The sequence below is a fragment of the Etheostoma spectabile genome, chromosome 9, assembly GCF_008692095.1.
Source record: "Etheostoma spectabile isolate EspeVRDwgs_2016 chromosome 9, UIUC_Espe_1.0, whole genome shotgun sequence".
Lineage (NCBI taxonomy): Eukaryota > Metazoa > Chordata > Actinopteri > Perciformes > Percidae > Etheostoma > Etheostoma spectabile.
This window is the reverse complement of record NC_045741.1, coordinates 36,102,527-36,126,808: the sequence shown is the minus strand read 5'-3', so window position 1 is coordinate 36,126,808 and position 24,282 is coordinate 36,102,527. Positions and strand designations below refer to the sequence as shown.

Here is a 24,282-nt window from a genome sequence, read left to right as displayed (position 1 = left end):
ACATCAAACTCTTGACAACAACAGTGACAAGTAATGCATGTTAATAAAAATGAAGCAGAACACATTCAGAAGACAACAGAATAACTGTTAAACAAGTTTATTTCGGATCAGGGAGGCAGCTGATTTAACACATGAGACTCCAGGATTAATCTTAGCCCGGCTGTTAGCCTGCTCTGGACCAGGCTAGCCTCAAAGAATAAATCTCCATGGTAACTTGGCTGGGTTTAATTCAACCGGCTTTTGTGCAACCAAGTCAAAGCTAAATTCATCTAGGATAACTTGAATATCCTGGCTTAATCCCTTATCCTAATTTTGTGCAACAGGCCCCAGCTCATAGAAAATGGGGGCAAAAACAAAAGTGTTGGTCAGTGCATTTAAGAACCCTAAGCCAAAAAAGAAAAGAAAAAAAAAGAAAAAAAGACATCTGAAATTTAAATCTTAGCTTACACATTGTCAAACATCTAACATCTGATCCTCAGTTGGGAGGTGAGATACTTGATGGTGACTGTCCAGGGTGATTTGTCCTATCTTCTACAGATCAGCATAGAGTTAAAAATCAAATCTATGTTATAATCAGCCTCTGTACTCACATTTTTTTCACATTGTAATGCAGTTTCATAGTCCTTAGTAGTGTAAGTGGTAGCACATAATAAGGTTCACAAAAAAAAGGGTAGTTACTGTTTTTGAAAGAGTAACAAATGATTAATTACTACCCTTCTGAAAAAGGGTCACTAATCAGTGGTTACTCGTTCAAAAACAGTAACTACCCTTTTTTGTGTACCTTATTGTAAAGTGTTACCTTTCAAGTATTCCATGTATGGTGCCAATATGAAAATTGCGCTGTTTTGTTCATTGGCAAAAGATAAGCACATTTCAAAAGACAACTAAGCACACAAGGATAAGCAACATAACTGTGTGCAGTCCTTGTATTCAGGCAAGGAAGGTAATGCAATAAAAAGAGGATCCAGCGACTTATGAGAATTGCACAGTGATGACGGAATTGCAAAGAAAGTGTTGACGTTTTTAAGATGACAGGATGAATCTACATGCGGTTCCATAAATCACTTGCCAATCAGCCACAGCACTCTTTTCTGAATGATTGACAGCTGCAGGTAGCCTATCTTTGCAGGTAACACAAAAGTTGCAAACTTCACCTCAGAGGTTTGAGCACACCTCAACCAATGTGACAAAATCTGCAGTTTTCAAGTGGGAGAATGGAATGTCTCCCAGAGAGGTGATGTCTGTCTGTCGGTCTTTTAGGCTTCCATTTTTTTGGCGTGTTGGTGAGGCCGACAGATACAGTTTCACTCCCCTTGGCAGAGCCAGGCCTCGCTGCTGACAGCAGGTTTTATTTGATGTGGACGTCCCGTGTTGGGTTTCAGAGCTGGCTTCAACATATGATCTCCATTATGACCAGAGGAGGAACGCATGCTGGTGGATGACTGGTGACTCTGGGCAGAGGGGGGGGGGGAAGAAGGGTTTGGGGCAGGGGGTGTTGGAGTAAGGCCAACAGATGGAGAGTAGCGTGGAGGGAAAAATGTAAAAGTAGATAGACAGATAGGTCAGGTGGACACGCAAAAAAGAGATGTTGAAATGGATGAAATAAATGAAAATAAAGACAGAAATGTGTAAAGGAATAAGTGAGAAAAGTGAATGGGGTTTGGTATAAATTCAATCCAGTTCCGTAGCGACCGGGCCCATGCTCCTTCATATTTAGCTGTGTTTGTATTATGTGTATTTAACAGTTTTGTCCCTTACAAAAATTGTGTGCAGAAAAAGTAGGTTACTGATTTTTTAACAACAAACCTTATAATAACCTCACAAAATGTATGGTCAGTGATTGGTTTAATTTCAATCTTTTACATTAAGGCTAACACACACACCACACACACACACACACACACACACACACACACACACACACCACACACACACACCACCCAGATGTTGATGACGCTAAGGAAATATACATTTTCTTTTAGATATGCAGATGGACCATCATGTACCATCTGTTCATTTATTACATAAGTCCTCGCTATTAATGATGTTATTGGTATTTTGTATGCCAAACGTGTCTTTGAAGAATATATAAGCGTATCAGTCTCCTTCAACTTATGTTTACCCTATTTAATAAAGTAATTTAGTCCATAAATGAGAAGATTTAAGCATCCATCACAGTTAGTACAATAGCTACAAATGAGAGCAGTTTAGACTAATGAAAATAAATTTGTTTTTCAGTGAAGAGATTGCAAATGACATTATCAATACTCCACTACACATTTCCTTCTGTGGCAAACATCAAGTCTTTGCAGCGTAAGTCTTCACATTTGATAAACAGATGATTTGATAATCTATGACATACACCAGGCCTATACTTAATATCACAAGTCTCACCATGAACTTTATATGAACCACTTTTAGCATTAGCTCCACTAAAAATTAAGATGTGATACATTACTCATAAAATGAAATGAAAAAAACTACAACAGAATACAAATTGCTAATCTCATCCAGCATGCATGCTTCATGAAATGTAACTACGTGTATGTTGGCACAATACCTGATTGTTACTCAACTAATGCAGCCCTTTAAAATCTGGAATATGTTCCAACTAATAGATTCTAGGTGTTAGATGGCATTTGTTTAAAGCACTGAATTTAACTGAGTTTAAAGCACTTAATTCCACTAAAAGTCTTACATAGCGCCTGCAGTGAAAGGTCAAAACGATGAGTGACTTAACCATGGCAAACAAGTTTTTGTTCAACAAATGTAGTTATTTCTGTCTCTAATAAGTCAGAGTGCAGAAGGATGACTTTAGGAATCTACAAAAGATCATTGTCATGAGCTCTCTTCATACATCAAATTATTGTCAAACTCCAACTAAGTGGAGTGATAACTGACACAAATGGAGCCTGTGATGACAGTTACATAAGCAAAACAGTATCATCAGCAGCAGCAGCAACTCTGGCTCAGTTGTACTCAGTTTTGACAATTAGAAATCAAACGTTGCACAGATGATGTTCGGCGTGACCTTCAGGTGCCTAAAATTTAATTTAAGCACCAAAAATTGATCACGTCATTATATGTGCATTAACAGGCTTTGCAAACCTAATTCTTCAATAATGGAAGCAAGTTGCTTATGGTATATAGTCTCCCATCTTCTCTTGTGTTGATAATAACTTGGCTTAACTCTAGCACCAATGTTGTTTAATGTTTAATAATTTGATGGGGGGGGGGAATCATATTTATTGGATTTGACTGTTTTGGGGGCTCTCTCCGTCAAATTGAGCCTGCACACCATTCTATAATTCCTTCTTATCGGCCAGAGGCTTAAGTTATTTACTTTAAAATGGACTAATTTCTTATTCCAGCGGAGGGGGGACCGACCGCTGACTTGAACAGCTGCTTCATGACCCAAAAAACTGTCAGTCTTTCCCTGGAATAAATTGTGGAATGTTCCATTTCGCGACCTGGGGGTGGCGGAATCTGGAAGATAACGCGAATCCTTCGCACAACGAGCTGCCTTTCTGTTGGAGCGAAATAAACACAATGACACACGTCTTTGAACACATTTGTCTGTACGTGTGTGACATTAAAGTGAGGTTTAAAGCCATATTGGACACGTTGTTTTGTGCCGTTCTCCCCCGCCTCTCAAAGCAGAGATTCGTGTAGGCTCATAGTAGAATCAATTCACAGGGAGGGCAGCTTGAAACCGGCCGCTCATGCCTGTGCGCCTAGTTTGGGAGAGTGGCGTGTCGGGCAGCTTGGAGTTTAATAGTCCGGGTAGCATCCGTGCTGTATGTACATGTCTGTCTCCCTATGTGTACGTGCATGGCTGTAACGGCTGTACAAAGACCGAGGGGGGGGAAATGTGCTCGGAATTTTGATTTAACATGTTAAAGCTCTGATTGAATCTTTGTTTTAGGTGCAGCGGAGGTTTATGACAGGTGAAATAAAGTTACTGCTCCAACCAAGTCCGCTCTGGTGGATGTTCCCCTCCAGCTCTGTTTGTGTGTGTGTGTGTGTGTGTGTGAGAGAGTGAGAGAGAGAGAGAATGTGTCAAATAAAGAGGATGGCACACAGAGAGAAGTGTGCGTGTGCATTTTCCAATTCCCTCCCAATAATAAAAAAAAACAACACACACCAAACTTTTTTACTGTGGCAAAGCAGATCTGACACAGACTGACACTTGTCACACACAGTTGGCCTGACTCAGATGGCTGAGAATTTGACAGGTAACATGCACAGCTGCCTCTGTACACAAAGAAACAATAAAATAATAAGAAGAAGAAGAAGAAGAAGAAGAAGAAGAAGAAGAATAGTCTATTAGCAATACCAGCAATCAAGATTTTAATTTCTGTCAAAGAAGGGGAAACAGCTATCAACACCAAACACCAAAATAGTAGTAAATAGTCATATTTCAGTGTTAAATATATCTTAATTCTGCGGCATCTTTAATTTTAAGAATTCCGAGACCATTACTCTGGCTTCTTTGCTTAACTTCTCATCTCCAGGTCACTTTCTTGCACAGGGTATACAGAGCAAGAATACATCACATGTCATTATTCTCTCTGAGTGTAATCTCTGAGATGAATTATTCACAAATACACACGACAATAGACTGTCCAATCAGTCCTCCTGATGAACTCTCGATATCCTTCCTTTAACTGTCTGACTGTCGCTCCTCTCTCATTATCACACGCGCACACACGCACGCACGCATGCTTGTTTAATGCACTGCAGGTTGGCTCCTGCAGCAGGTCTGACCAGATAAGAGCAGTACACAGCTTTCTGCTGGGAGGGAGAAAGAGAGAGAGGAACATTGCCTCCTCACTCACATAAACCATTAAATTGTAATAATGGGGCCACCAGCACTCAAACCTGGATCCATAGCACCCCCTGTGGGTAATAAACTGCGTGACAGCCCAAGGGACATGGGTCCTTTTTGTGCTGGGATTGTGCACCCTGCTGCTGAATGAGGCACGCATGACAATTATTTGGGGTTGAATAGATTTAAAGATGCAACAACTGTTTTGATGCATGTGTAGATGAAGACGAGAAGGGTTGAAAGAGTGAGGGAAGGGGAAAAGTGAATATCTTAGCTACAGAATACACCATTGTGGTCAAACATTTCTAAGTGGGAGTGGGGTTGTACTGGGAGAATTGGACTCAATACCGCAGCACTGAGATATCAAGTTATGGGTAAGGCCGTGTGTTGAGCCACTGTCTTTTGTCAGAAAGAGAAAACACCATCCTTGTCAAAAGGATTTCTTCCAGCCAGTGCCAATTGCAGAAGTGGATTAAACCCAGATTTGCTTGATGGGGGTCCACACACACTGCGTTTAAAGTACAAGTGACATATGTGTGTGTGTGTTTCGTCCCAAACCGGAGGCTTCAAGGATCATAAAATCTTACCATCTCTCTCCCTATGTCAACAGAGTAATACTGATTGTGTGTGTGTGTGTGAGAGGAGAGAGAGAGAGAGAGAGAGAGAGAGAGAGAGAGAGAGAGAGAGAGAGGAGAGAGAGAACAAATAAGGGAGACAACAGGGCACATTTGCATTAAATGAGTCCACTTGTCAGTGTGAAAAGCACAATCTGTTCCTACTTTTTTCTTTTTTGTTTTGTTTTGTTTTTCTGCCTTCATGTCCACACACAAATATAGGATCTATTCTGGCCAGATCTGTTAAAGACACACACACAGTCACACACACGAGACCCCTTACCTTTCTCTATGGTCCTCTCTCCAGCTCATCATCAATGGGAGCCTATCTGCAGCCAAACTCATTCAATGCACGCAGAGCGAAGGCCAGGCCCAGTCAAGTTACTGAAGTGGCACTACAGTAGGCAATTTTTCTCTCTTTACCTGAAGTGTCTGAATGTATGGCAGACAAATCAGAGCTCTGATCCAGCCTTCACCTCCTGTGTGGTTGGTGAAAAGGGAGCCAAAGACACAAATGTGCACCGTCTAGCCACACAGATTGAGTTATTGACCTGGTATGAGGAAACAATGAAAAGTCTGGGGATTCTTGCTCTAAAAAGTTGGGTCTAGGGTCCTGTTAAATTCCCATGATTCCTGTCACTTCACTAAAGGCTTGTACTAATTCACGTCACCTGTTGACACCCACTCCAGTGTTAATGGGGAGTGTCGGTGCTGCCTTCACAGTCCGTATGGTGACCGGCAGCACCACGCTTTCCACACTTCACTTATCAGAAAAAAAGTCCTGCCAAAACATCAAGGGGATGTAATGTAACACCCTCTTGTAGAGAAGCTTCTCTCCTTTGATTACGTGTCACAGCTGACGACAAGGAGGCTTGTTTTGATATTTCCTTCTGTCTGTCTATCTTTCACACAGCCAACCAGCATGCTATGCTAATTGGACACATGCACTGGGAGTTCTGTTGCGTTGCCCCTGGTTTGTGTTTGATTATGTATTCATTGTATCTGGTCTGTTTATGATGCAATGACAAGGACGCCGAGGCAAATTTCTATGTTTTTATTTTCTTTTCTTAAGTGAATCTTGTTTTTGAAGAAGTTTATTTAAATGAACCTAAATCTGTTACAGGTATTTGAAGAAAGAACAAGGTGTGTTATTGCAATCTGCTCTTGTTTGGATTGATTTATACAGATTTTCTGGCCATGGTACCAGACTGTAACGCCAATAAATCTACTCTTCTGTATGGTCTTAGTACAAGTTGAGGATCAGTCACACCTCAATAAATTTGTAGTTGATCACATGTTGACACGTTTGGTGTGGAGATTATGAGTGTATGATCTGAGCCAAAATGCTGAAGAAAAGAAGTTTTAAAAACTTCATTACATGTTTTTGTCTCCTGCAGGTAAAGGCAAGAAACTGCTTCATATGTTCTCTTAGCAGGCTTGCCAGCAGCAAATTTTGCCTTCACTTGATGCTTCAGCTCTCATCTCTTATGTTTTCAATAAGCATTTTCAATCCTTCAGAAACCAACTTAATGTATTTTGTAGGGTGAATGTCACCCAAAATTTTTCTTGACCATTATGCCCACCACATCAGTGTCTTGTCTAAGTTTAGGCTAGTAAGGAGAAAAAGCTGCATGACAACAAAATGAACAGCAAACATCTGTCATCTACAGAACTTTCTCTCTCATTTTATTTTATAAAGCTTGTTTTTTGGGGGTATTTTTGACAGGACAGATAAAGACATGAAAGGGGAGAGAGAGGGGGATTGACATGCAGCAAAGGGCTGCAGGTCGGGATGGAACCCAGGAGTAAACCTCTATACATGCCTGCTCTACCAGCTGAGCTATCTAGCGCCCCAGAACCTTCTCTCTGATGTCAAATGTTAAAAAATTAAAAACTCCCCTGATGCATAAACGTGTATAGTTATTAAATGTATCACTTAACACAAAACAAGGCACACATCATGGTAGTTTAAGAAATGCTGAAACTATGCTGCCACCAAGTGGACAGCAACTCTTAGTACACATTCAGATTTCATTGTCAGAGGGAGACTTTAGGAGAGAAAGATTGATTGGTGGGATTTTATTAACAGATTTAAAGAAAAAACGTTTTTCCTTTTACAAAGACACCAGCGCTAAATGCAATAATGGGATTTTTGAGAAAGAGACTTGAATGACCTAAATTAAATGGCCAAAAAGAATGTGGACATGGATGTGAAAGACCTTGGCTGGCCTGCACAGAGCCTGATCCCAACCCCAACAAACACCTTTGGGATGAATTAGAAGGTTTATCGCCCAACATTAGTGGCTGTCCTCACTAATCAATGTGGACAGCCTTCCCAGAAAGGTGTATGCTGCCATAGCGCTGTAAGCCAATGGTTTAGAAAATACAGTTCAGAATAATAGCAGTGTTTATCCTTAGACTAGCTTTTAATTCCATAATATCAATGCATTGGGAACACTGCACATTCAATTCCAATCAAAAATGACCTAAATTGATCAAGTTTGTGTTCTACCTTTACAGAATATGAAGGAAAATACCAGTATTTGCATTTTTCTTTACAAACTCAAACATTTACTGTATAAACTGAAAATGTCCCGAGTGTTTGTCTTACTTTGAATAACTGCACCTAATATTTAGTTGCATGACGATTATTTCTGAGAACTGCTTCACATCTGTGTTGCATGGATCGACCAACTTCTGGCCCCTGTGAACAGTATTCCAGCCCAGGACGATTGAACTGCATTCCACAATTCCTCTGCATCACTGAGTTTGGCCTCAGAACAGCATTTTTTGATGTCACCCCAAGTTTTTTAATGGATTGAGGTCCGGGATTGGACTGGCCACTCCAAACATCTGTCTTTTCATCTGGAACCAAGACTTTACTCGCTAACTGGCTGTGTTTGGGTCGTTGTCTTGTTGAAAGACAATATTCTAGCTGATAGCTTTGCTTCCCATAGCCTTCTTCTGATCGGAACAGTACTCACAGGTAACTTTAAGTCCCTTTGATTTCCTGGAGCTGATCACTGGTTGAGCCTTTGCCATTTTTTTGCTATTTTTCGAACCGTTCAATCTGTTTTTTCCCACGTCGTTCATGGCTTTGGATGCCATTTCAAAGCATTTGAAATCATTTTAAAAGAGCAGTCTATAATTTTCAGCACTTCTTTGTATGTTTTCCCCTCTCCAATCAACTTTTAATCAAAATCCGCTGTTCCTCACAGCAATGTCTGGACCGACCCATTTTGCTGAGTATTTCAGTGTGAACTGCACGATAACCACATGCACAACTTTGCTTCCTTCCTTCCTTAAATATGGGTCATAATTGACACCTGTTTCTTCCCAGAATCAACCACCTCACTAATCGAACACAACACTGCTATTATTTTGAACATGCCCCTTTCAATTACAGATTCATTACACAGAATGAGCAGCATGCATGTCATGTTTGGTTTTCTATGACTCTACAATACTTACTTGTAAATTATTTGCCATGTAGAAATATCACGTCTACACAAAAATAGGATTTAGGAGGTTAGTGATGTTGGACTGCTATTATTTTTAACACCAACTACAGGTGTTGAACAATCATACAAATGTGTAGTGTACTGTGGCCACCATATTTGGAAATGCAGTGTACTTTGAATTCCCCAGTATTCATTTAGTTATCCATCCTGCTATTATACTAGATAAAATGATTTATTTTGTCTTCGGGGGGGGGGGGGGGGGGGGGGGGGGGTTCACACACCACACACACACACACACACACACACACACACACACACACACACACACACACACACCACACACACACAATGTCAGTATACTTAATTTCAATGTTTTTAGTGTAAATGAAAAAAAAAACACTTCACTCTTTTGCTTATTTACAATGAAAACACTTTATTTCTTCACGTTGTGAGTATTATTTCATTGAAAATAAAAAGAACAGTAAAAAGGAAACAATACAGTTTGAAATTCATATAATACTCCTTGTCATATACCTTCAGTTTGAACTAGCGTAGATATTGATTGAATGGCTTTTTAATTAAGAGTCCTTTCTGTAATTATTACACATTCTATTCAATGTTTACAGTAAATAGTAACACAAAAAATCACACAAGTCTATAGTAGAGTTTTGCCATATGGGAATGGCGGGCAGTTAAGCTAAACTATCAAAGCATCACTTGCATGCACGGGTTATTGTCTACATAGCCTGGATGAAATTAAGAGCATTACAGGACATCAAAAGCACTGAGAGGGAAACAGAAAATCATCTCTAAGATTGTGCAACTCTGTTCAATAACAACGGTCTACGTTAAAAGCTTTGCATTACACATTGTTTCAGAGGTTATCCTTCAGTGTGTGCTCCTAGGACATACAAAATAGTCAGCTATTAGAAAGCACATGGCACATATAACAGCTAAGAACTCTTGGAGTGATATAAGAGCAATAATATAATGATATTAATAATAATTATAATAATACAGTAATAGGTGCAATGTATGAGTCTCTTTCCAGTCTGTGTTGCAATGTATTTTACATTCAGATCAATTGCAGTTGTATGATGAATTAACTGTACACGGCCCTTTAAGAACACTATAACAGATCAGATTCTGAATAGAGTAGAAAATAAATACCGGTAGTGTTGATTTAGCTCATTCTCAGATAGAGTTTCCAGTTTTGAATCTGCCAGTTTTTTCAGTATTTGTGTGCTGTTGTGGATGTACACACACACACACACATATATCCAAACTTGCACAAACACACGGCGGAATAAGTTGATAAAAGACACTCTTTTAGTTTTTGAAATACGTGGGCCTTTGTTTCTCTGATCTTGGTGAGAATGTGTACCTCACCTGCAAATTGTGTTATGTTGCGAAGGGGAATGATTCAACGATGATACATGTTTTTACATTTCTAATAATTGCTGCAGCGCTCACAAGAGTTTCCTCACCATACATCTTCCTTTCCTCTCTCACTCTCAGCAATCCATCAATTAATCCAAACTCTCTGTGAGAACGAGGCAAAATTAAATCTAGAATGAATATCAGCGTTTGTCTTCTCTTGTCCACGCTAGACATGAAAAATTATTGAAAGCTCTCAGCTGCAATCCATCTTCCCTGCTAAGCAATAGACAGGCTGATCATTAAGGATAATCTGATTTGACGAAATCTGGGCTGTACAAGGAAATGAAATGCCATCGGACCAACAAGACCAAGCTAGATGTTTTAGTATCATAATTTTAAATGATGGGAGCGGGTGCCATGCTCTTAAAAATAAGTTTTTTAAAAAATTCTGGTGACTGGGTGAGTCCCGTGATGTGTTTGTTTCACCTCTTGCATTGACGGGCCGCATATTTACACTTGGTTACCCTGGGAAACATGACAGCAGCTCTCCCATTGGTCCTTTTCTAAACGCAGGTTTTGTTCAGGTCAACTTTCACCGGCAGAGGCCCCGCCTCCTGGCTCTCCTCCGATTGTTTTATGGCGACAGCGATCACAGGACTCAATTGATACGGGTTTACTTTGTGGGCATTATCCAGAAACTCTTTATCTCCATTGATGCTCAGCTGAAAAGACACAAACAAGAAACGAGTGAGAACAGCGACAACACAAGCCACAAGTTCCCCTTGACTTTCATGGTCATGTTTGCTGAGTCACCAAACCGCTGCAGACAGAGAACCCTTGTGAGTGAAACATAATCTTTTCCAGTCATTGCTCCCCTCACATGTGCATACGTATGGTTGTGGGTTCTGTGTGTGTGTACCTGTGTCTTGATGTGCTGCTCTGGTGCGGTGACAAGGCTGGCACAGCTGAGCCACAACATGACCATGATGGACAGGAAGAGACAGGCGGCTAAAATCCACCGCGGAAGGCCTGAACGTCTGCAGGACAAAAGAGTCGGACAGGAAAGGAAGGAGACGAGAGTTAGGGGATGAGACCGAAGAGGGAAAAGAAATACAGAGAAACTGAACATTGAGACATCAAGACATATAACTCACCTAAATGTAAAAAAAATACGTGAGAAATGCACTTTGGAGCCTTTTTTTTTTTACATTGTCCTGCAAATCCCAACTAATTTCAAGGATATCATTGTTTGACATCTTTTATTGTGTTTTCCCTACAGTGCCATACATGCAGCTCTTAGTTTCCTTTATGTCAGTATGGGAAATAATTCCATTAGATAATCCATCTCAGTGGCTGCACCTCAATCCTTCACGTCTACCTTTGTTTATGTCCAAGTTACAACATCACTGCAAGGAATCAGGTATCACAGTTGAATGAACAAATCCAATATGTGAGATGGATTAGCTTTCTCAAGCAAGATCCAAGTTTTTGCAGGGTCATTTTCATGCGGACAGTAAACTGGAAATCAGACGAAGACTAAGTGGTTTGCTTTTGGAAATGGTTGTCACTAACATTAAGTGTATTTTTATGGGGGAAGCCTTAGCTCTCTCATTTAAGTATTTAATTCTCAACAGGGTAACTCAAGCTCCAGCTCACCGTGACATGCAGCCGAGGAAGTCATGCTCAGCTGTGGGGTCGTCTGTGTGCTGCTGGGCAGGGTGCCTCCCTTTGCCTGCTCCTTTGGACGCTCCCCTCTCGCCATGTCCCCTCACACCTGCCAGACAATTCATTGCAGAAAAAAACAATTTCAGTTGGATGCTAATGAGGGACATGCATGTGCTGCTAGAAATAAATACAATAATAATTGCATGTGTTGAATATGTTCCCACCATGGGGTCTCTGGGTGTGAGAGTGGACCTGAGGCCAGGGTTTGTCCGCCACGTTGGATCGAGGAGCCTGCAGCTCGGGCAAAGAGTACTCCATCTCTGGTTGGCTCTGAGGAGAGAAAACAACAACACAGACGCTCAGTCATCATAACAGTAATTATACCATAGTCATTTCCCAGGAAAGGGTCTGTTAAGCGCTGCGAGGCCAGACCGCAGAGGAGCTGCAACTAACAACAGTTGGCTGGGAAGCTTGAATGAGAGAAACACCAATTTCATTTTTACATTTCCAAATGTAGCACAACTAAACAGAACAGTAAGCGTTAATGGAATATTCAGACATTGAGGAAATGTATCAATACTTCTCTCATGTCCATATGGTAATTATGGAGCTAAGCTGTTCCCCCTGTTTTGAGTCTTTATGCTAAGCTAGGCTAATCACTTCCTGGCTCTCGCTCAATAAAAATTTGGGGTTGATGACAATGATCCATCACGACGTGGTAGCCCAGTAAAAATAAAAAATGACAGAAAAAAAACAATGTAGAAAGCTAGAGTGCTGCACCACCTGAATTAACTCTTCTGTTCAGTAAAAAGTCTCCCAAATCAATTAGAACACTTAACTAGCAAAATTAATGTGGAACACTCAATATGTTGCATAACTTAATCAAACAGCCTTCAAAAATAATGATTCCCTTCCTTTGTTCTTGCCTGTTCAACATGTTCAACAGTATCTTTCTCACCTAAACCAGTTTAATATAACCCCTTGAACTGGGACAGCACATCTGAAAAATAGCTTTAAATATGACTGCTACACACAGTATTTGCACTGTTGTGTGTTTCATTATGTGCACAGTGTTTCTGTTTCCCCCTGGAGAACTCATTAAAAGAGGAGTTGGGTTCCCCACTGCTGACCCTCCCTCCAGTAGTCGGCTTTAACTATACTATTGCTGGCATCAGCAACAACACGCCCGCGCATGCGCGTGCACGCACAGCTCAGTGGTAGCACGGTCGCCTCCCAATTGGAAGGTCGGAGGTTTGATCCTTGGCCCAGCAGTGCCATGCCGAAGTGTCCTTAGGCAAGACACTGAACCCGCACTGATGCTGTGTATGTGTGTAAACGTTTATCTGATGAGGAGATGGCAGCCTCGGCCACAGTGTATGTGTGTGAATGGTGAATGGTTCCGGTACTATGTAAAAGTGCTTTATAAGAACAGCCCATTTACACACACAGATGCGTGCGCACACACCAGAGCAGTACAGCACACCCCACTGCAGTAGCATCAACCTCTCAGTATTTATCGTTCTTAAACTAAGTGGATCAATAAACTTTGAAATCTCTTGTTGTGTCTTACACTATAATGGGAAAGCAGCTAAATTCAATCACTCTCATTACTTCACTGAGGAAATGATTGATCTGTTTTCTACTGAATTTCAATCACTTTTCCAGAATAACAAAACAACATACTGTAGTCAACTGTGGAGACATGGCCGGTTAGTTTGCTTCACAAAACCCTCACAATCCTTCAAACCTCTTCTGTTGAAAAGGGTATTTCCCAACCTGGGTTTATTACCCCTAGCGAGCAATGTTTTCAGACAGGGTGCATTGAAACCAGATGCAGCGGCAGTGTGAAGGTTTGGGGGGACGTGAGGGGGCTGATTCTCATTGGCTGCAGACCGAGGAACTCTAACCATCAGAACAAGCGGAGCTTGATCTGCATCTGTCATGCATTATGAGAGAGGGAACACAAAAGGTGCTCTGGCTTACAGCAAGAGAGAGGAGAGAGACCGAGAGAAAGAAATAAAGAGGGGTTTGAGAGTTTAGAAACCGTCTCAGCCATGAAGAGACAAGCTTTCAGGCGGAGGAGTGGTGGATACAATTAGACTGAATCTCACCCTCTTAATTTGTTGATTTTGGGCGTGGATACAGTCGGATTTTTTAGGATCAACAAATGAATTCAAACGTGTAATGTGAAAAAGACTTTGACTGACTCTAATCCCAAAACACTGTCTCTTTGCCTCCATACAGAGAGGGGAAATGGTTACAAAAGGTATCTAAGGACATGGCTGTGCATTAGGTAAGCAAATTATTCATCAACCAAAGACACCTTGGGGAAATATTTAGCGTAAATTGGACTTTAAATTGGACTGATACTGTCGAACTCATGGCCTTTAATCGAGAGGCCTTAAATCTGAACTTTGATTGCAGCACCTCCATGTGGTCAATAAAGAGCACATATCTCCATTAAGCACGGGATGACATTGGAAAACAGAAAATGTATAGAAAATGCAAAAAACAACAACTGTTAAAGGGTTTAACACCTCAGACTGAAACACAAGTAGGATTAAAAGACATGTCTGGTGATATTCTGCATTTCTCTAATTGTCAACACATCTCATGAAAAGATCAAAACCAACAATAAACGGATCTAATTGAGTATCAAAATCCTGATATAGATTCTTGTTCTGTGCCATTGAGCTCCATTGTTGCCCAAACTGAGTGACAACTTCATTAGGATAAACATGGGCTCTGTAGTTTGTTGTGAATAAAACCCACATAAACATACACAAGTACACCAAATGTGTCATGAAATCTGCTGATGAAAATAATTCCAAACATATGCACTACTTACTCCTTTTTGTTTAAAAATATTGCTTAGCTTTGTTAGGAAACTACTGAGTGTTGGGAATATTTTACCAAAGAATGTCTAATAAGCATAGACAGTTAAAGAAGTGGACCAACCGATCCCGTTATTCTGGATGGAGACCAGTGAAGGAAAATAGAAGCACTTTCCCGGTGATGGCTAGGCGTTACTGCGTAGCCTCCAACTGAGCTTGACGAAGTAGATGTGACGTGAGCAACCTGTCTGAAAGTTGTAAGTCTTCTGGCAGCTGTTCCAGAGAAATCTCAATCATTCCCAATCAGCAGAGACGGAAAACGTAGGTATACTGTATGTTAGGAGATAACATAGACACAGGCTAATTATTGCTAACTAACATGCTGGTTAACCATAGTAATTAAACCTTAACAACTGATGTAAGTTGAAACGGTCTGCGAGCTTCTCCTGGCATTACAGTGATTTGTTGACAATGCAACAGCAAGTTGCCATAATGTGAGCTACAAGGTACTGGAGCCTTTTGTACATTGTTGTGTTTCTTTAGAAATAAACAATACACAAATAGAGTCTTAAAACGCTTCAGATGTAAAGTTATTCACTGTCAAAGTGGTGCCAAAATGAATGTCAATGTGATGCTATCTGCAGGTGATGGCTTTGTAGCATTAAAATGGCGCCATGGGAGCTTTGCTTAGAGAGGAGAGGCTTACCCCCTTGCTAATAAGTGAAGAAGTTCCACTCTCTCGATACTCTGAACTGGTTGCAGTTCCACCAGAGTTCCACTTGGGGCACTCACAGGCGAGTGCAGAATGACTGGGACAAAATCCTCTCAAAATCCACTTTCACCAGGATATTATTTTTTGTCTAGTAATTTGAATTTTGCATTTGAAAGGGGAGGCTAAGCTAATACACCCTGCTGGGTATTACATTTTTTTAAAGTGGCTAGACATGCTAGAAATAGGTTTGCTAACGTTTTAAAGACCACGCCGAAATATTCACTCTGACTTCTGGCTCCGCTTCGGATGCCATCAAGCGGGATCTCCGGTCGCGTTCAGCCCTTCACTGACCAATCAGCATTCATTAGCAGAATGCTAGCGTGTTATGGGCAACAACAACTCAACCTGTAACAAATCTAAAGGACATAAGTTCATTCAACTTTCATCCTATAATCCATGTTGAACTTGCAAAAAGTACAATCAAATCAGAGACTTCTCAACGGGCGAAAGAAACAAATTTAGCCGTTTAGCTCCATAGAGTCCCAATCATTTTGCACTCGCCTGCATCACCCCCAGTAACTGCAACCAAATATGGTACAATGGGGCTAAACAGGGAGTGAACAGGCTTTAATGTTACATTCCATTCTCTAAAAACTCTAAAGAAAGCCTCTCTCATCTGGTTTTACAAATTTTTACGCTGTTTTCCTTTCCGAAGATGTATGTGCATGAACCAACCTTGAACCAATTCTCCTTTCCTCTGGAGCCTCTTTCTTATCTTTCTACTTGTACGTAATCTAAGTGAATGGAGCGATTGTAAGAAAATGTATATATTCTTGTGTTTTCTCATTAAACCTTTAAAACATTGTGAACTGCACCCTGCTTTGTGTCACTTTGTCCTCCGACATTTTGTAATGCTTTCAGAATCAACTCACGGAGGGCAAGCCAGTAGCTGATAGGATACAAACAGCAAAACAACTGTGTCAGTTTGTTTTAGAGCGCTGAGCCTTGTTTAAAAATGAAAAAATATATACTTGTGACCCAATTTTAAAAGTTTGTCTTCAGTAGGAACTAATGAGCTCGGGGCTGAGAGCATCCTGCATGCAATGTTCATGGTTAAGTCACTTTCAGTGTCATGTGCCTGGAGGAGTACACTAAACTCTGAAAGTACACCAACTTCCTTTTCAGTGTAGCATCATAAGTCAAAGTCACGCTTCCTTCAAACTCTGTTATTTCACGGGGGCTCTCCGCTCTGTTCAGGGGTTTTGTTTCATTAAAATGTATTCGGGCAGAATGACTAATGCAACCGTCAAGAACAAATAGGGAAATAGACTTTCTCTCTTTGTATTCAGCCTTACGCCGAGTTCAATTTGTTCTGCAGGCCGGCTCGCTAACAAAACCACAGCTCAGTTGGAGGAAGTCTTAAATCGACTCACTTTCGTCCCAAACACTCTCACTCCGTTGCACCATCATGGACTAATTTGTCAAAATAGCAAGGGGGTGGTGAGAAGTAAATGACTGAAGTAAAGCCAGTATTTCCTCAAAATTACAAGTTTTCTATATTTTTTGCCCTCACTGGGCGACAAACCGCAGTTGTGACCTAAGAGTAACTTACTCCACCCTTATAATCTGAACTAACTGCTGCCACTGATGTTTGTTTATTATGCACATGACCATTTATTTTCACAACTAGAGGTCACGCAAGCACACAGATGGATGTATAAGGACAGGGAGCTCTTTATGGCCATCCACATCATTTATATGGCAGACACCCCCTCTGCTGTCCCTCAATTTAGCTGGACTTTTTCTGTTGTTTCAACACTCGGAGAGTCAATCTGTCAACTTGGTGGCGGTTTGCCAGCTGCCCACTAAACACAGGCCTGATAGTCTTCTCACAGCCCCGTGGAGCCTGGCTTCCCCTCGCTGCTTCAGCCTGCATGTCACTTTCATAAAGAGCAAACATCCATCAATATGTCTGAAAGAAATGTTAGTAATTTCATGTTCTGTGGCTGCTGCATCTCTATAGGAGGTGGTGCCTCAAAGTCCATTCTGCACACAATTTCTTAAACCTAATAGTGAATTTGAGCATATAAAAGATTCCGCTGTTATACAGTAGCCCTTCTGTATGGGTTACTATGCATGAAAACTGTGATTTCTCATTGAACCCTTTAATTATGTAGCTAAAAATGCCATCAAAGTCCCAAACGGGAAAACCCCTGACAGGGATGCAGGTTTCTGACCAGTTTTTGGAGGACATAGTTGGGTAGTCTGGTGGTTAGACAGACCAATACTTATTATAGCCTTTATGTATAGGTGGTTTACTTTACTGCATTGACCTTAGCAATATGTGCAAGATCAACTAAACAGACAGAGTATTTCTGCATACACCTATACAATTGCTATGGAATTTTAGATAATGATATAAAGACATTTTTAAATCTGCATCTGGATACAGATCTGCATGAAAATACACACAAAGTGACAGATAATCACTGGATGTATACGTGTACTCACGTAAGTAGCAAATATGTAAAAAAAAAAAAACTCAACTCCAATCCTGTAAAAAATGAAGTAAAAATAAAAATCCTTAATCCAGACCAAAAATAAATAGTTCCCAAACTTACAGTTTTTTCAGATGTTCAACAGACAAAACAAAGGGAGCCAAAATATAATTTCCTTGGTAGGGGTAGTCATGAAACTGAGTGTGTCAGCTCCATTTCAAATTCCAGGACTAAAACCTCTGTATATGTATTTGTCACAGCCAGAACATTAGTCTTTATCGCAGTCCACTCTTTTCTAAATCTCCCAGTGAGTCTCCATCCTGAGGTGAGTTATGAATTATGCATGGTGCTGAAGTAATTGACATAATTTAAAAGGACATTTATAAACAATTAAAGTGCTGATAAAATGCGTGCAGCTCTCTGAAGTCAGCCACCTTGTCCCCATCCCGCTGTGCGCCCTTGCTCACTCAACCTTCACAGATGCACTGACTCTAAAATGGGCTGTGAGATGTTTTGGCAGTGACTCAAGCTCTACGGCAGCGCATAGTTTAGAGGATATATTTCACTATCTTAACAGGAAGCAGGGGTTAGCTCAACTAATAATCTATAAAGGTCTGCTAGCTTGCTTTTAACCTCCAGGTAAAAACATGAAAAAGCTTTGTAGATATTAATCATTTTACCCCATCATGACTCAGCGGGACATAATATAGGACAGTCCATTTATGGAGATTTTAGTATGCATTTCTTTTGCACCGATGTGTTATCAGTGCAGAAATTCAGAATGATGCGGTAAAATGTTGCAGTACTAAAGTTTAAAATTTTACCTCATAGTTCCAAAATTAATTCCAATTCATGCAACATAGACAAAAACTGTAAAGAAATATACATATTCTCACCATCACAGTATAAAGTGGTGTAGTCTGTGTTTCTCTTTGCTTTTGGCCACTGATAAGATTTGGTATGAAGTGTGCTGGATGGACTCCATCCCAAACAGGAAGAGGACTCACTTTTAAAAGCTGACTTTGCTGCTGTGTTTTCTCGCAGCATTGCAGGTGCGGGGATCACACGTCAGCCTAATTTCTTACATTTTTGGGAGTGACGTTTGGGCCAGTGTAGCTGCAAGTTATTTTCTTTTTCAGTGTAGCCACAGGAAGCATTGCTGCTTCCCACAACTCTATTGTTTTCCTCTCTGAATTATCAACATGCCGCTGCTGCCACAAATAAAAAAACACATCATGTCAGGCATATTTAAGAACTTCTAGGAGCTGGGTTTAGCTTTAAACACCATTAGGTTACATAAACTGTGAATAGAAGAGAGAACAGAAAACGCTCATTTGCCTGAACATTTAACAGAGTCTAACTTTGAACATTTGTCTATGAATGGTCTTACCTGAAACACCACAACTTTTCCATCATCAGCCTGCAGATAGAAAGTCCAGGTGGAGGAGATGAAGCTCTGGGCAGAGCTGACGATGTCGTTGCACCAACTGGACACGGCCTCCATCACAGAGGGGGGCTTAGGGCGGAGAGTCATGGCCCTGAGCTGCGAGAGAGCAAGATCCTCTATTACAAGGAGAAGTACCGACTATGACTATGAATGTGCTTCAGTATACTGTATGTTCACACTACATGTTGCTAGTAGTGATATTAGGATCCAGACAGCTTCACTTTGGCTCTCATAGCTGCATTTGCAGTGTTTGTGTGTGCAGCCTTTCTCACCTTCCTCCTCTTGATCTCAGGTTCAGAGGGTTGGCTGGCACAGCCGGTGCAGCAGGCCTCCTGCTCCAGCAGCTTAATATATGCCTCCTGGCAGGCTTGAGAGAGAGAGAGAGAGAGAGAGAGAGAGAGAGAGACAAAGAGAGAGAAAGATAATTGTGAAGAATGAAAGAAGAAGCATGATGGTAACAACAGAAAGACAAAGAGGGGTGTGAGAGAACAAAACGATAAAGAAGAATCACAAAGGAGAGTGGGCATGGAGCATTGGGTAGAAGATAGTAAGAAATAAAACTGGCACTGGCTGTTTATGTGGAAGGAAGATAAAGATGCAAGGGAGGTGTATCTGTTGGCCGTCCGTGGAGACCATTCCCTCCACGTTGCAGTGATTTAAACAGGGGGCAACGAAGCATCTGCCTTCTGGATGACAAATTACATCATTGATTTCCAATACAGGAGTTCAAAAAAGTCCCAAACAGCCGGAAGAAATACTCACTAAGTCTGGCAGCTTTTAGGGAACAATATTGCGATATTGGCCGAGCTGTTGTGTTCAACATTTTGATGTTTAGGTAAAAGAGTCCAGTCTTGTCAAAAGGATTCACTTCTTAAAGGTTTTAAAGGAGAATGCTGGTCGATTTTAACATGTAGCTCTGTTTTTTTAAGATTTGCAGTGCTGTCAGTAATGAAAACAATAAAAACAATCGGTGTTGCCAATGAAAACAATTGGTGTTGTCTACACCAAGAGAGAGTTAGCACCCAACAGGCTTAAACAGGGCAAGTTTTAAAAGTGCTTCTAGCCTATAAACATGCTCAAAACGTCATTACCAGTGCTTAGCCATGTGCAGTTATTCTTTCTAAGTGAAAACAGCTAATTTGACTGCAGCAGATGTGACAGAAAGGCATAAAAGTTGTGTTAATTCAGCCAGTGCACATACCTCTGTTTATTTCCTGTTTTCCAGTGAAGTCCACACTAGTTGATTGTCACAACTTTTTTGCCTTATTGTCACATCTACTGCAGTCAAATTCCCTGTGTTTACTTGGAAAGAATAACTGCACTTTGTCTCTCTACTGAAAGCACTATAAATAAGAGATAAAAAAAAGAAAAAACAGAGGTACATGTTGAAATCAACCGGTATTCTCCTTTAAGACACAATTTAAGAAGAAATAGCTGGATGTGAAACCTGCATTTTATGTTGCACTTAGTAAACTTAGATTGAAATATATCATATTGGCTACACTTAGAATAGATTTTTACAAGAATTCAGTCCACTGCCATTCATTTTGACAACATGTTAAGGACTGAGGCCTCAGGAGTAGGGCTGCAGCATATAGGGGAAAATTTGGGATATGCGATAACGTTGTTGAATATCGCTATGACAATATTACTTGCCATGAATAAACATACTAAAATGTACTCAGTACTGCTGCTTTCCCTATACTGCTAAAATACAACAAATCAATTGTTTCCTTTACATTCTTGTATTGAATTGAATATAAAAGGCACCACTAAAAAATAATGGTAGATACATACACAAGTGCATTTTTCTGATATTTTCTTTCAGATATCACAAAAATCTCTGAGTGTCACTCGCCATAGGCAGCAGTCTTTTGCGATGTGTTTATTACCTCAGCTGATATTTCAAAGACGATATCATTGCGATGACGATAAAAAAAACAACGTTATATTGTGCAGCTATATTGTGCAGCTTAAACCTTGGCCTCAGCATGCACAGCAAGACTGTCACCCATTCAAACAGACAGTCCAAGAGACAGACTGACACACTGACTCACCCCCCTGACACTCCTCCCTGCTGGTGTTGAAGCCGGCGTTGCCATTGACAAACTGGCAGATGGAGTAGAGACGACAGCCGCGGTGACAGGCGTTCATTATGGAGTCCTACCAGGCAGACAGAGAGAAGAAAGGGCGATGCAAAATTAGAGATGTCTCCTGCACTCTTGGATAAACCTTGTTAGAAAATATGACAAAGATGGGTTATGGCATCCTTTAATGACACGTTGCAGCTGTTGTATTATAGCCTGTCATAAACAGTTGATAAGAAGCTTTCAAATGAAAACCAGTGATAATGAGCCAGTAGCAAAAAAAAAAAGAAAAAAAAGAAAAAAAACTTGTGCAGGAAAAGGAGGTAGTGTGAAAATAAGATGCACATTACTGTACTTCCTCTTGTCATAATGCATTAATTCTCGGTTTGAAATAAGGAAACAGCGCCCTCTGGTGACCTGGGAACAGGAGAGACAAAGAGATTCCCTGACCGCGACCATAAAAGGTTCAATACAGCCTTGTGCTTGTCATCATCTTCACTGAGTGTCCCTGTTTATTCACAGAGGGGTGTTTATCTCAAACCATTCAACTTATAGATTGGAGGCGAGTCAGACGACTGTCTAGTCAGCATTTCTGTAGTTACTGCCCAGTGTGTTGGCCCTAAAACTCGATTTAATATGCTCAAGTTGCTCGTTTTCAATCAAAATCTTCAAAGCAGGTGACTGTGCATTGCTCTGCAGCTCTGCTCCTGCTGCCCTGCAGGATGCCTGAACCACACCTGAAGGCAGCCCAGGAGGAGGAGGATGAAGAAGAAGAAGGGGGGGGGGAAGGAAAAACACCCGACACTGGAAGTCTATAAGGCTCCAAGGCATAAACTCCATGGTGAGATTACCAGCAATCATTTCCCGTCCTGCTAGGGTCTAGTCTGGCGTCGTCTAAGCAGGAAGATGCTGTTTAGGCTACACTGGCGTTAAAAGAGAATTGTTTCATGGTTCATAATAGTCTCACTGATCGTCCACAGCATGCGCTACAGCCTGCCCCGGCCGGTCTTAATTGCGCATTAAGGATGTATCAATTATTGGCGCAATTTAAAGCGAGTGCATCTCGAGATGAGCTGAGTGAATGCAGTGTACTTCTTGAACGAGTCTGTGAGGGGCAGAAGAAAATGAGCTGCATCCATCTTTCGGCCTAATTGTGCGCCGTAGCAACTAAGAGGATGCAGCGAAAATCGGGGCGAGCATGCCATTACGCACAAACCTAAACACATTTCTTTCCTATTTTCCATGTAAAGATAGAGGTTGCTGTTTTTTTTTATGCCGAGTATATGGTGTATACGTCTGTGCTGAAATGTCGAACAGCAGGATATAGCATAGCCTATGTGTCAGCTTTGCGATAATGCGCTTTCTGCAGAGACAGCCTACGCTACAGCACACAGGAATAACTTACTTTAGCAGGGCTTTTGTTTTTGATGGTGAGCTGGCATTGCTTTTTGCAGTAATTGATGTCGCCCAGTTGGTTGTCAAACAGATCCGAAGACGCGGCAGCGAGCCCGGCAAGAAGCACCGAGACTAGGGCCGAGAAGGCGCACATCTTTTCGCCGAGCCGGAGCATCTGAAACCCTGGAGAAGAGGAGCGGAGAGAGCGTCGACCAGCACTGGGCTCCCTTTGTGGCGGCGCTGCTGCTGGTGCGGATGCTGCTGATGCTGCTGCCTCAGCCCGGGTACTGTCTGCTCCGCTGGTCTGCCTCTGCTCGTGGCGTCACGCGCATCCTCATCATCATCATCATCATCATCAGCACGCACAAGCTGGCCCCCCTAAAACACACACACACACACACACACACACACACACACACACACACACACACACACACAACCGGCTTTCACTGCAGTGCACAAAGTGGCAGTGATGACATTCATGACAAAAATGTGTCAGATAGTTGAAAAGGGCCACGCTGCAGATGCCATGCACAGAGCAGAAAATCAGAGCGTTTGTTGAAGTGTTGGCAGGTGATGCATTATCACTGTTGTCCTATCCTGCTGGGACATGTGGGCCATAACACATGTCTTTAGGAGAGATGCCCTGGAGAACCAACAACTAATATACATATTTCATTGTCTGTTTGATGGTTTCTTTGTGATGCACTCTGTAACTTTGGTTTATAAATGCATTAATAATAAAACATCGTAACGTGAAGATGACTCTTTGATTATTGTGAACATTGTAGGAATATCGTGTAGCCTACCTTCTAGTTATCAGATAAAAAATAGGCTAAAGTTAAAATACTCAGTAACAAGTAAAGGTAAAGGGTTACGTTTAAAAAAAAAAAACATCAGTAAAAGAAGCCTACACAAGTATTAGTGGCAAAAGGCATTTGACATATTAAAAGTAAAAGTACTCATTATGCAGAATGGCCCCTTTTAAGAGATATATTCTAGTTGTGTTGATCAACAATTGAATGTTGTAGCTGAAGTGGAGCTGATTCTTTCATTCCTACTGCTGGACAGGTGAATCTAGAACAATAGAGCATATTTCAAAGTAGTAGTACCCTAGTTTTGTAGCCTGTATAAATAATTGATCTAGCATCATGTATTTATAATGTGATGTAGCTAGTAGAGTAATAGCATACATAGAATAAAATGGGAATATTCATGTGCAAAATTGTGCAAAGTAGGCTACTTGAGTAAATATACGTAGTTGCTCTTTATTAAGCCTATATTTCCAGAAAGAAGAACCACCTTCCAGAAGAAGGTGTGATTTTAGTATAACAAATATTAGTTTGCGTGTGTGTGTGTGT

General features: G+C 41.0%; 1 protein-coding gene across 1 annotated transcript; it reads right to left on the bottom strand.

Moving 5' to 3' along the window:
* Positions 1–10,724: 10,724 nt before the first annotated feature.
* tmem59l (transmembrane protein 59-like) lies at positions 10,725–23,253 on the bottom strand. The gene is made up of 8 exons (XM_032524827.1): positions 22,932–23,253; positions 21,497–21,602; positions 19,712–19,806; positions 19,383–19,535; positions 12,173–12,278; positions 11,940–12,057; positions 11,203–11,320; positions 10,725–11,005 (listed from the first exon to the last, which is right to left on the bottom strand). Exons 1-8 carry the CDS (start codon positions 23,094–23,096, stop codon positions 10,847–10,849), a joined length of 1,020 nt encoding a protein of 339 aa, XP_032380718.1. The 5' UTR covers positions 23,097–23,253; the 3' UTR covers positions 10,725–10,846.
* Between the last annotated feature and the right edge of the window lie 1,029 nt (positions 23,254–24,282).

Excerpts from the sequence above, each read along its gene's own strand:
- tmem59l (XM_032524827.1), bottom strand. The coding sequence starts at position 23,096 with ATGCTCCGGCTCGGCGAAAAGATGTGCGCCTTCTCGGCCCTAGTCTCG. Across the intron at positions 19,536-19,711 it reads CTGAGATCAAGAGGAGGAAG|CTCAGGGCCATGACTCTCCG; the intron begins GTGAGAAAGGCT and ends GCTCTCTCGCAG. Across the intron at positions 11,321-11,939 it reads TTCCTCGGCTGCATGTCACG|ACGTTCAGGCCTTCCGCGGT; the intron begins GTGAGCTGGAGC and ends TTTGTCCTGCAG.